This window comes from Brassica napus, chromosome C1, assembly GCF_020379485.1.
Source record: "Brassica napus cultivar Da-Ae chromosome C1, Da-Ae, whole genome shotgun sequence".
NCBI classification, from domain to species: Eukaryota; Viridiplantae; Streptophyta; class Magnoliopsida; order Brassicales; family Brassicaceae; genus Brassica; species Brassica napus.
The window spans coordinates 18,287,223-18,299,965 of NC_063444.1; the positions used below are offsets into that span (position 1 = coordinate 18,287,223).

Below are 12,743 nucleotides of genomic sequence, written 5' to 3' on the forward strand. Positions count from 1 at the left end.
CGTTAATTCCACGTAGGACAAAATCGTCGTAAATACCACGTACGATGAATTCGTCGTAAAAACCACGTAGGATGAAATCGTCGTAAATACAACGTAAGACAACGAGGAAATAACGACGAAACCTAAAAATAAAGATGGGGTTTGGAATATATGATGTAGAAAATTAAAGATGGGGGTTTGGGTTTCGGGTTTTTGGTTTCGGATTTCGGGTTTAGGGGTTCGGGGTTTGGAGTTTGGGGTTCGGGGTTTAGGGGTTCGGAGTTTGGGGTTTCGGGTTTAGGGGTTCGGGGTTTCGGGTTTCGGGTTTTGGATTTCGGGTTTCGGGTTTCGGGTTTGGGGTTTCGAGTTTGGGGTTTCGGGTTTAGGGGTTCGGGGTTTGGGGTTTCGGGTTTTGGATTTCGGGTTTTGGGTTTCGTGTTTCGGGTTTGGGGTTCTAGGGATTTAACCATAACACTCGTTAAAAATAACGACGAAACTTAAAATTAAATATGGGGTTTGGAATATATGAAGTAGAAAAATAAAGATGGGGGTTTGGGTTTCGGGTTTCGGGTTTGGGCTTTCGGGTTTCGGGTTTGGGGGTTGGGGTTTCGGGTTTCGGGTATGAGGTTTCGGGTTTCGGGTTTCGGGTTTCGGGGTTGGGGTTTCGGGTTTCGGGTTTGGGCTTTCGGGTTTCGGGTTTGGGGGTTGGGGTTTAGGAATAACGACGAAACATAAAATTAAATATGGGGTTTGGAATATATGAAGTAGAAAATTAAAGATGGGGGTTTGGGTTTTGGGTTTCGGGTTTGGGCTTTCGGGTTTCGGGTTTGGGGGTTGGGGTTTGGGGTTTCGGGTATGGGGTTTCGGGTTTCGGATTCTAGGGATTTAAACATAACACTCGTTAATTCCACGTAGGATGAAATCGTCGTAAATACCACGTAAGCATAAATCGTCGTAAAGACCACGTTACCAGAAATCGTCGTAAAGACCACGTAAGCAGAAATCGTCGTAAAGACCACGTAAAAAGATTTAAACATAAAACACGTTAATTCCACGTAAGCATAAATCGTCGTAAATACCTCGTAGTGTAAAAACTAGAAAAAAGGGAAAAGGATAAAAATACCAGAATAACATGTGGCAAGACTTCCAGCAATTATAATACGTAAGTCTCGCCCACATGAATTCTAATATCTTATCCTTTTCCTATTTCTTTCAAATATTTATAATTTGAATATGATTTTGCTGGGGAATGTGATTTCAGATAGGTGTGTGATTTGGGAGTTTATGTGTGGTTTGAAAATGAGAGTTGTGGGTATATTTATAGGAAAGCAAGCCTCGTTAATTCCACGTAGGCAAAATCGTCGTTAATACCTCGTAAACAAAAACACGGGCCTTTGTGATTCCTCGCAAATACCTCGTAAACAAAAAATCGTCGTTAATACTTCTAGTGCACCATCGGCTCCTCATGTGCCTTCCCCGATGGCTCATCCGACGATGCCTCCTCCTATGCCTCCTCCGATGGCACCTCCGATGGCCGCCGATATTCATCTCGATTTGATGGTGCCTCCGAGTGCTCCTTACTCGCAGTACACTGTAGATGACATTCTCCGTCTGCCAGGCAGAGAAGGTTTACCAGTCATCGACCCCGACCGACCGGACGGAACTTTGTGGTATGTTGCATTTTTTTTTTTTAATTCGTTTAAAATTCTTTTATAACATTAAAAAATAATTTATATTTTAAATTTGTATTTTCCAGGTGGGGGGTTGACGGATGTCTTGCATCGGACGTAACCGACACGATTAAAGGTTTCTTCTCCATGGCACATCCGAACTGGAGTAAGACGCCTCACTACGTCAGAAAGACGTGGTTCAAAATTTACGCTGTAAGTTTCTATTAATTAATTATATATATTTTAATTTTTTCATGATTTATATATATACTTTCTAAAAAACTAATTGTTAATTTATTTTTTCCAACAGCAAAAATATAATTGGGCCTTGGGGATCACTGAGAGGGTGAGGAAGAAGTTTAACGCGAAAGCGAAAATTCGCTTGTTGGACACGGTCTCCAACTGGAAGGGTGACTGGATCGTGAAGGGGTATGAGCGTGGCAAACCCGCTGAGCTCACCACGGATGTGTGGGATGGCCTCATCCGTTATTGGCGCCTTCCTGATTCCATTAGAATCGCCCAGGCTTGCTCTAACTCCCGTAACACGGTCGATGAGCACGGGAACGGGCCGATGCTTCACACTACGGGCCAAAAACCCCATGCCGGTGTCCGTTTGGAAATGGTAATTAAATATTTTATTAAATAATTTTTTTAATACATATATTAATTTATTCTAACTTTCTTAACTGTTTTTTAGGACAAAGAGACGGGACATCTTCCGTCTCTTATGGAACTTTACGAGAGGACCCACAAGAACAAGGTGGGCGTATTTGTAGATGGCAAGTCCGAGCAAATCTACAACAACGTAGTTGCTCGGGTTGAAGACCGCCAGACTCAGCTGACCCAGCAGTCTACCGACGGATTACCCGTCACCTTATCCACACTTGAAGTGAATAAGATTTACGAGGAGGTAAATTTTCAAAAAAATTAATTTTTAATTATTCATTTAATTTAACTTTAAATTTTTACTTACAATATTTATTTTTTGTTTTTAAGGTTGTCCCTAAAAAAAAGGGACGGACGTTGGGTATTGGTTCCGTCAACGATGTTCCGAGAGCGACATCGTCTTATGGTCAGCGACGGGATGATGAAGTCACGGAGCTGCGTAGAGAGTCCGCTCAGCTGCGTAACGAGTTGACCGCGACAAAATCTCGTATGGGTGGAGTCGAGGGCTTCTTGGACGTTATTGCGGCCACAAATCCGGAATGGGAGTCCATGTTGAGGAACATGCGACAACAACATCCCATTCAAGGCGAGTCATCCGACGTACATAACGAGGCGGATGTTACGAGGAGGAGTGATGAATTCTACCGGGCGATGAACGACCCTTAGTTTTTTTTTTTGGTTGTTGTATTATATAAATTCAAAACTTATTTATATATAAAATATTTTCATATTGATTTATTTTTATTTTGAATTTTAATTTATTATTAAATTAAATAATTTTAATTATTTTTTAATTATATTTTTAAATTCTGTAAAATAATAAAAACGAAGTAAATTCGTAGCCAATGTACGACCTCTTTACGTGGAAACCTTACGAGGAAATGACGAGAAACATTTAACGAGTATTTTACGAGGAATCATTTACGAGAAAATAACGAGGAAAAGTTTACGACCATTTTACGAGGAAATCATTTCGTGGTTGTTACGTGTATTTTGCGAGGAAACTTTTTCAAGGTATTTACGTGTAGGTTACGAGGAACTATTTTCGAGGTATTTACGAGGAACTATTTTCGAGGTATTTACGAGGAATTATAGCGACGTCCTTACGAGGAATTATAGCGATGTCCTTACGTGGAATATTGACGTGGTCTTTACGACGAATCGTCCTACTTCGTCTTTACGACGAAATATATTCCTCGCTAAGTTACGACGAATTAGCGAGGAAATATGTGTTACGACAGACGTGTAACGAGCAAACACGTTTCCTCGCTAATTCGTCGTAAAGCCTCTTTTAAGACGAATTAGCGAGGAAAACCGCCCTCGTTAAGATTATGTTTTCTTGTAGTGAAGCAAGGTTTGACCATAATCTAGGAAATAAATCTGGACGACTTTGCTTATCCTGGACGACTTTCAAGTAAGTCGTCTTACTTGACGACTTCCGCGTAAGTCGTCTGGGAAAAGTTAAATATTTAAGTTTTATTTTCCAATTGCAAAAGTAACCTGAGACGACTTACAGATAAGTCGTCCAGCTTTGATAAAATATTAAAATTTTTGTTTTTCCGGAGACGACTTACCAGTAAGTCGTCCAGGAAAAGTCAAATATCTGACACAATTTTGTCAAATGCAAAACTAACCCGTTTATCCTTCATGACTTATCAGTAAGTCGTCTAGGGTATTCTCTAGATTTTTTTTCAACAAACAAAGATGATGACTTAAAAGTAAGTCGTCCGTTTGACCAGAAGATTTACCGTAAGTCTTCTACAGCCAGACTACTTACAGGTAAGTCTTCTACACGAACAGATCTGGAAAAAATTTCAATTTCATACCTTAAACTAGTGAGATGACTTCCTTAGCACACAGAGTCTTTTCCAACCACCCAGAATCTCAAACGAAAGTAACCCACCAAGAATAGTATGCTTGAATGGCTCTATCAACCATAAAAAATTTTGAATCAAAAGCTTGAGTTTTTTGGATGAATATGGAGGCAAAGTGAAATAGATGTTGTTTTTAGTTCATAACAAGTGAGAAAAAGAGAGTGTAAATCGATTTTAGGTGCATTAAGAGCTTCAAATTGGTTGTTCATGGTGGTTGGGTATTGATGACAATGACAATCTTGTAATTACTTGAAATGATGAGGGTAAAAGAGTAAAAATGTCATTTTCGGAAAAAAAAAAAATTGATGGCATTTTCGTGAATTATATGAACTTGTGGGGTGAATAGGACAAAAAAAAATCCAAGAAAAACATAGATTAATTTTAGGTTTGACTTTGAGTTTTGAGTCAATCTTGCAAAAAACCCTTATTTTTTTGCCTACTATGTTATATCTCAGTTTTTGTTAGACCATTAAGACTCGAACGATACATTTTCTATAGTCCAAAAACCAGTAGATAAAAAAATTATATTTTAATAAAATAGATGCATAAGAGATCTAGAATATTACTGGTGACTAAAATTGAATATATAGCTGAAAAACACTGGAAAATAGTAAATAACGACATTCAGTTTTTTTTTTCTGAAGCAGTAATAACAACATTTAAATATTAGTTACAACAACCGCTACAAACTTGACATTCACAAAGACTCATGTTTTTGGGTTTAGGAGTGCAACTATAATTCTTAGGCATCTGACTTGCACCTCGTGCAGCCTAAAGTCAATGAAACAAGTGGTACGTGGACTGCCTTTTTTGTCTGTGCATGATCCACTGAACAGTTGCTTCGAACTTCGAAGATCAGTAAACAGGTTCTTGCGTTGCTACAACAATGGGTTATTCTTATTTGTTTTACTTGACAGAAAACATAAACGGGAAATATTTTAACCCAAAACACTCCGCATCTAATTATGAGATAGTGTTAGGTCTTTTCAATTCGGATTTCAGTTCGGTTTGGTTCAGTTCGGTTCCATTTTGGTTTTTTTTTTTTGATATTTCAGTTTATAAAAATTAACTACCATATTAATATCATATCTACTTTAGTTTGGTTCGATTTATATAATATCGATTTTAACACCAATGACCGTCCACCGGAGCTGGTGATCACCCCATGTAAATTCCACCAGTGGCCACATGTTAGCAGGCTTCTCCGTATTGGACCCGTAGGTCCCTCAAGATAATCACCTCTCAGCGGCACTCGAACCCATGACTTCCCATGTTGAGTTTAACCACTCGAGATCATTCATTTTCTACTAGATAACCATAGCTATATATATGTTTTATAATATTTTAGTATTTTAGTTGATATGATTAGAAATTGGATTATTAAAACATAAAAAAATATTTTCATTACCTTACCTTTTACCTATAATATTTTTTTCAATAAATTATAACGATAATTAGTAGAAGTAAAAGTTAATAATTATGATAATTTTCAGAAAATAAAAATAAGAAAAGTTAATAATATCAGTTTTATGTTTACCACCTTCATGGTACCATTTTTCATCTTTACCACCACTAAAGGGACAGTTTCAAAAATACATTATTCATTAAGTGACAAAAGACTATTATACCCTTGTTATCTATATATATAATAAATTATTATTTAAATAAATAAAAAATTAAAAAAATTAAAAAAATAATTTTTTTTAAATGTTTTCGAATCATATTTTTTTCAAATTCGAAATTTTTATAAATTTTTTTTCGAATTTTTTTTATTTTTTTCAAAATTTCTTTTTGAAACTCGAAAATTATGTTTGAAACTATTTTAAAAAAAAATTTAGTATTTTTAAGTATTTATTTATATATTTATGAGAATCTTAAATTTCACATTCTAAAAATCCTACTCCACCCCTCAACTCTAAACCCTAAGTCTAGATTAGTTAACTCTAAGGGTATAAGTGTCTTTTATCATTCATTAAAAATGAGGATAAAAATGATTAGTGTAAACATGAAAATTGATATTATATTTGTGGCAATTTCTCATAATACTATTGTAAACTAAATTTAGCACAAATATCTGTTAACAAAAAATATATTATATTTAATTTGATAAAAATGAAAAAATAAAATAATTTTGAACTTTAACCGGTAGACTATTGAACGGTTATAATACGGGTTATAATGTTTATTTAGATACGAGGGAAGGGTGACATCGAATATAATGGGCCTCTAGACCCAGGAAAAGTAGGCTAATAACAACACAATACGCTTAAGAAAATTGGGGATGTCTTGTCTATTTCTTAAATGGCAGGTTGCGAACGTTAAGTTCTTAGAAATAAGAGGGCACAAGATGTAAATAGTTGTGTAGCTTTAAATGAAAAGAAACGAAAAATAGAAAATTGAGAAACAAGAAAATTAAATTAAATTGATTAAAATCATTAAACCAAAGAAGAACCCTCCAAAAAGAACACACTTCTGGTTTGCGTCTTTGTCTTGCAATAAAAACTCGGAGACGCAAAGGAAGTGGCGGACGTTTCGTAAAACCTTGTTTCGCCGCCTCTCGGTTTTCGACTCGGTTCCAACTCGACTCAGTGATCGAATCGTTCCAAACGTGTCTGATCGTTTGGTTCGGGTTTTTAATAACGGGGATTAAGCGATTAAATTACGCGTTTATTTTTGTTTGTTTGTTTGCAAACAATCAAAAACTCAGAACGTTGTGTTGGAGATTGAAAAAAGTTGAGGGCTTTACTGGATAATCTGACTGTTTATGATTTGAGTTTGTGTGTGTTGTGTGTGGCCAATGTTGGATTTTCGAGACGGTTTGTAGGCGACAGAGTTTAGTGTTTGGTGTTAATTGAGAATGGGAGAAAGTTATGAACTTGAAGAAGGAGAGTTTAATTGTTCTGCTATTTATGATCTTGACGTTGATCTCTCCTACATTGTGAGCCTTCTTCTTGCTTTACATGTTTTCATTAAAAGAATGTTCTTTCTTTGTGTGTTGGTATGATGTGTTAGCTTGAAAGCTGAACGTCTTTGGTTTCTGCTTATCGATTTAAACTGGAACAGTTAAAGATTATTTGAACAGCACCCTGTGTTTATAAGGCTAATAAGTCTTATGCATCGTAGTTCTGTTAGATATAGCTTTTATAAGATATATCTCAAATGCTGGCGTTTGTTTCTGTGCCTGGTTAACTATATTATGTTCACTAGTTAAACTTCTTTTGAGTGCTGCCTCTTGATCGTACTATACGTATGTGCTGCATGGTTGTAATCAAGCTTTGTTGGTTTGTGTATTGAAGGACAAGAAGATAGAGAATGTACTAGGCGACTTACAAAAAAAGTTTGAACTGGGATCCTTGGATATGTTTGGTAAGTAATATTATCAATGGCTTTAGTGAGAAAAATATTGTTGAGAGGTGAGACGTAATTTGATAGAATGATATGATTGGTCAGGTCCACAAGTCTATAAATATGGATCATTTTTGCCCACTTACAAGCGTTCTCCTGCGGTGCCACCATGTCAAAGGAGTTTCATGGAGAATAATAACGCCCAGAGATTTCCAAACAACTTACCAGTGAAGGTATGAGAAAATTTGGATTTGAAGATAAAATCTAGACCTTTTAGTGGATCAATGCTTATAAGTAGTTTACATATGAGTAGTAATAACTTGTTTTTCTTTTCTTGCGCAGAACGTTGTTCAGAAGTTTCAGTCACTACCTGCTACTTCTTGTAAACCAGCAAGTATTCAGGATTCCAAGACCAATCAGTCTTCAGGTTCCCTTTTGCCTCATGCTCCTGGAAAGGTTACCATAAAGAAAGAAGATGCTAGAATACCAGGCAATGATTCGTCTGATCATAAGCCGATTAGACTTCGGATCAAAATGGGTTCTAAAATCTTGTCTCAAAAGGTCACGATGGTTTGCAAGGATCTTGGTCTTGATGATTCCCCAACCCGAAACAGCCATGATGATAGTAGCAGAATGCTGCCACATACATCTCTGGAGAAGACAAGTGAATCTCCCTCCCGTATTCTTCAGGTAGATCATTGTCACATTCTTTTTGTTCAAACTACTTTTTAATGCCAACTTAATGTTAACTTCATGAAACAGGAAATGACTGCCATCCCTGTCCCAGAGGATCTACTGATGTCCCCTCTTCCTGAGAATCTACTTAATTTGAAGGATAAGGAGAAGCGATCTACGTTATTAGGCAATGAACCAGTAACTAAGCCAGGGAAGGTTCCTTTTATTCAGACACAGAACAAGTTTTCTGATGTTTTAGGCTGTGGGGAAACTCCAAGTGGAAGGAGGAAAAGGAAAGCGGTTGACTGCTTTAATGCTACCACTTTGAATGAGACTTCATCAATTGGTGAGGTGAAGAAGCAAAAAGTTTCTTCCACTGGTGCCTTAGCCAGGGAGAGCACAACTTGTGGGATAAATTCTACTAGTGATGGGTTTACAAGAAAAAGTAACTTGCAGAAAGGTATTAAAAAGGATGTTGAAGGTGATCCTAGAGTCTCCATTGCTAAGTCAAACAGAATGAAGGTTGTTGGGAAACATGCTGAGAAGGAGAAAAAGATATATCCAATAAAGTTGAAACAGAACAGTAGCAAAAGTAGCTTTGGTGATAAAGTTTTATCAAAGATGCCTTCCAAGGATACTGAAAATAAAGTTGATTTTGCGCTTGCACCTGCCTCCACTAGTCTTGACCTTGATAGTTGGGCCGAATGTGATACCTGTAAAAAATGGCGGCTACTGCCCTTCAGCGAAAACCCTGATAAGCTGCCTGATAAGTGGGTGTGTAGCATGCAAACCTGGCTGTAAGTATTCTGTTTCTACATCATCAACTCATACAGTTTGTATCTTTTGCTCCTTTCTTGTTTCAAGCACTAGTCCTTTTTGGTTAGTTTGAATCAAGTTTCATTGTTCATTATAGCACAAGTCTTTTGACTTGGTCCTTCAACCTTGTGTACAAATCTTCAGGTTATCAAATTATTTAATCTCCTTGACATCCTTCCTGAAATATTTTTGTAGGCCTGGGATGAATCATTGTCGCATCAGCCAGGAAGAGACAACAAACGCTATTATATCCACTCATGGTGCTAAGGTTCACGGTCCTGAGACTAGTAATGCTGATAAAAGCTACCACCAATCTTTAACTTCTGGTTCTTTGCCTAATCTGATTGAGAGAAAGCCACAAGGAGTTTCAAGCAAAATCATGGTTGATGCTGCAAAGCCTACGAAAAGCACCTCACAGGTGCTTAAAATAAAAAACATAAAGCTGCCGCTCAAAACTTGTAATGCTGCTCAGATATCCACAGACCAGAAAGCAAAGGGGCGATCGGCAGGTCTGTTCTACCCTTTTACAGCTACTGTACTTTTGTAACGCACTTGGGATTCTTATTTATCAATATATAATTTATTATCGTAGGTATTCAGATAAAGATCAAGAAGGAAAAGGATGGTGACAATCAAGAAAGTGAAAGTTCCAAGCAAATCAAGACCGGTGATGGCAACAAACTCTCCCGAGATCTAAAAGCAGAAGAGATTCATTGTAAACGAGATCTAGATTGTACTCCAGCAGAGAGGAAAACAAAGCGTCATGACAATGATTTGTACCCTTCGGATGTAGAACGAGTCACAAAGAAAAGATTACTCAAACCTGACCACCAACCTCAACCAACAACTGGTAGTGGCTCCTTATGCATAAAAGCTCATGGCATTGTCAGTACTCCTGCGAGAAAGTTTGGTGATTTGTCTTGCTCAAGTCTGAAAACATTCCTCGAAAATAGAGCTGGGGTTACGAATGTCAATGGCATTACTCATGAGACTATGGATAGATCCTCCAAGTCTGCGAATGATATACTTCAAGAGGCTGAAAAGCTGAAAAAGCTTGCTGACTGTTTCAAGGTCAGGTTTTGGTCTAATGTAGTCTGAAGCGTGAAGTTCCCATCTGCTGTCTGTCTTCTAATTATGTTGGCTATTAATTTAGATGTCTTTCTATCTCAATGAACTCAGAACTCTGGATTTGACAATGAATACAAGGAGGTCAACTTCGACGCTGCTCTCAAGTTTCTACTTGGAGCTTCGATTATGGAAATGTCCAGTACCGAGAAAGTGGAAGATGGGAGGATGAGCCATGTTGAAGCGTACCATACTGCTGCAAAACTTTCAGAGTAAGTGAATGATTGTGCTTGCTCATTTCTTTATAGCGGAGGAAACTGCTCAGGAATTTAATGCAATTAGGTGTTGGTGGTGTTTGGCAGAATGCTGTTAGATTATTTATGCATTTTGTGGTCACTGAACACTTTGATTGTTTGTCACAGAAGCTGTGCCCATCAATATGAAACAAAGAAAGAAATGTCTGCAGCTGCTTTGGCCTATAAATGCGTGGAAGTGGCTTGCATGAGGGTTGTGTATTGCAGAAGTCTAGGTCTGAGTGGAGAATTGAATGAATTGCAGAAAATGGTACAGATGACTCCTCAAGGTAAATTTTGGATTTTGCACTTATGAGTGGATTCTTTTCTGTCTTTCTCTTTTCAGTGTTTCAGTAAATATCTGACAAAAACTAGAGAAATAAGTAAATATATGGAGAAGATACTCAGTTAAGTTTCAGTGAAGTTATATTCTGTTTATATGATTGTTACTTCAGGTGAATCACCCTCATCATCTGCATCTGATGTCGATAGCTTTTGTCGTCAAGGAGTGATTGATAAGTCTGCTAAAACAAAAAGAGGGCTTTCCCATGGTGTTGGAACTCTTCTCCCTGTTGCTAGAAACCATCAAAGTTTTGTTCCGTTACTTGAAGTTGTAAGTTATATCCCATATTCATCGATTGTTGGAATGATACATTAGGAGCATATGAAAAAGTGAGCTGGGTTTGATTTTTTGAAATCTCAACTTTTCCAGTCCATTAAATTGGTTGAGAAAAAATATATTGTCCAAATATATCTCTAGTGTAACACATGATGCACTAAGGATTATATTGTACGAGAGTTTTCATGGATAAATTTTATATTGAACTAGAGTTTGTTAGTTGAACAAGTTCCATAACGGAATCAGTGAGAGAGACTGATGTGTGCGTAGTTGAACATATCACTCTCCTTTCATTGCATACATGATTTTCCGAATTGGTATGTGTACTGTGGACAACAAAGGTCCTTCTGTTGCGTAAGCTGATATTTTATTTTGATTTGATACAGACAGAGAGTATGAATCTGGCAATGGAAGCATCGGCAAAATCCCAACAAGCTCTTGGAGCAGTCACTGTTGTCACCTCTGAAGAAACTTTGCACAAAGACTGTGTCTCCGCAATCAAGAAAGTTGTCGACTTTAGTTTCCATGATGTTGAAGCGCTTATTCAGATGATTGAGGTAGCCAGGGATGTTCTAAGTTCGTCAAAAGTCCGTGGCCCATAGTGTTGTTGACTCTATTTTGTACATAGGCTCTGGTCCTATAAAGAATAGAATTAGTGTTTTAAGAAAAGAAGCTTAGAGGCTTGGATCTAGAATTCCTTTTGGTTTCATGAACCTCCATAGAGTAGTCTCATTAATTAGCAAATTTTTGTAAGGCCTATCATTCAAGGCTGATCACCCTTGAATGGATTAGGATAGGAAGATTTGGAGAGGGGACACTAGATAAGGACAAGTTTGCAGTAACTCTCAGGGTCCTGTTTCTTCAGGTCTTTCTTCTTTTTGGTTTCTGGGTACTGAAAGATTAACTATAGAATATCTATAGAAAGAGTAGTAGGTTTGCTTAGATATAGTCATTTATGAGATTGGATAAGAGTTGTGACAAGACACTGCTCTGTGCCATCTGATCCTGTTTCAGTTTGTTACAAACTTTTTATTGGAAGGGAAACACTTTTTTTTTGGGGCGGTGATCATGTTCAGCTTCTCTCAGGATGTATTCATCTGTTTTGTCATCTTGCCGAGTAGATTTTTGCTTAATATAGTCATACTGCAGCTTAATGGTAATTTTGGTAGATGTCTGTTGCATGTCATCAACATTTTAAGTGGCATCAAAGTAGTAACTGATGCGAACTTCGTGTCGAACCCAACAAAGTAGTAAGTAGCAATCTTTCACAAACTTTTTTTATAGCAAAGTTGTCCACATAAAAGAGAACATATTACGAACTCATAATCGTATCATTTTATGGTTAATATAAGAGAATCAGATGCATCTTCCAATCACATAGATTTATATATAATCAAGAAGAATCTCGAAAGCAGAAAAATGTATTTAAAAGGTAACCGTTATATTTTTCAAAGATTTTTTTCTTCTTATCTCAATTCGCTACTTTTTTTTTATGTGGACACTCATACTCTATTTGTTTTTCATAATAAGATTCTAATAACAATGATCCATCTCCATATTTTATGTTTTCTGACAAATCGGCCAAATCTTTATTTTTTATTTTTTATTTTTTTATTATTTTTTTTTTTTTATAATAAGATTCTAATAACAATGATCCATCTCCATATTTTATATTTTATGTTTTCTGACAAATCGGCCAAATCTTTATTGTCCTCAAGTTCTTCCCCAATTGTTTTTTGTT

General features: G+C 36.9%; 1 protein-coding gene across 1 annotated transcript; it reads left to right on the forward strand.

Annotated features, from left to right (window-relative positions):
* Positions 1-6,225: 6,225 nt before the first annotated feature.
* BNAC01G41970D (cysteine-tryptophan domain-containing zinc finger protein 5) lies at positions 6,226-12,068 on the forward strand. The gene is made up of 11 exons (XM_013832843.3): positions 6,226-7,127; positions 7,486-7,555; positions 7,640-7,767; positions 7,877-8,224; positions 8,297-9,006; positions 9,221-9,534; positions 9,618-10,096; positions 10,205-10,362; positions 10,513-10,673; positions 10,839-10,996; positions 11,389-12,068. Exons 1-11 carry the CDS (start codon positions 7,047-7,049, stop codon positions 11,602-11,604), a joined length of 2,823 nt encoding a protein of 940 aa, XP_013688297.1. The 5' UTR covers positions 6,226-7,046; the 3' UTR covers positions 11,605-12,068.
* Positions 12,069-12,743: the final 675 nt, after the last annotated feature.

Bases quoted from the DNA above. Each gene is read 5' to 3' on its own strand.
- BNAC01G41970D (XM_013832843.3), top strand. From the start codon at position 7,047: ATGGGAGAAAGTTATGAACTTGAAGAAGGAGAGTTTAATTGTTCTGCT. The intron at 9,535-9,617 runs GTCTGTTCTACC...TTATTATCGTAG, and splicing joins AGCAAAGGGGCGATCGGCAG to GTATTCAGATAAAGATCAAG. The intron at 10,674-10,838 runs GTAAATTTTGGA...TTGTTACTTCAG, and splicing joins GGTACAGATGACTCCTCAAG to GTGAATCACCCTCATCATCT.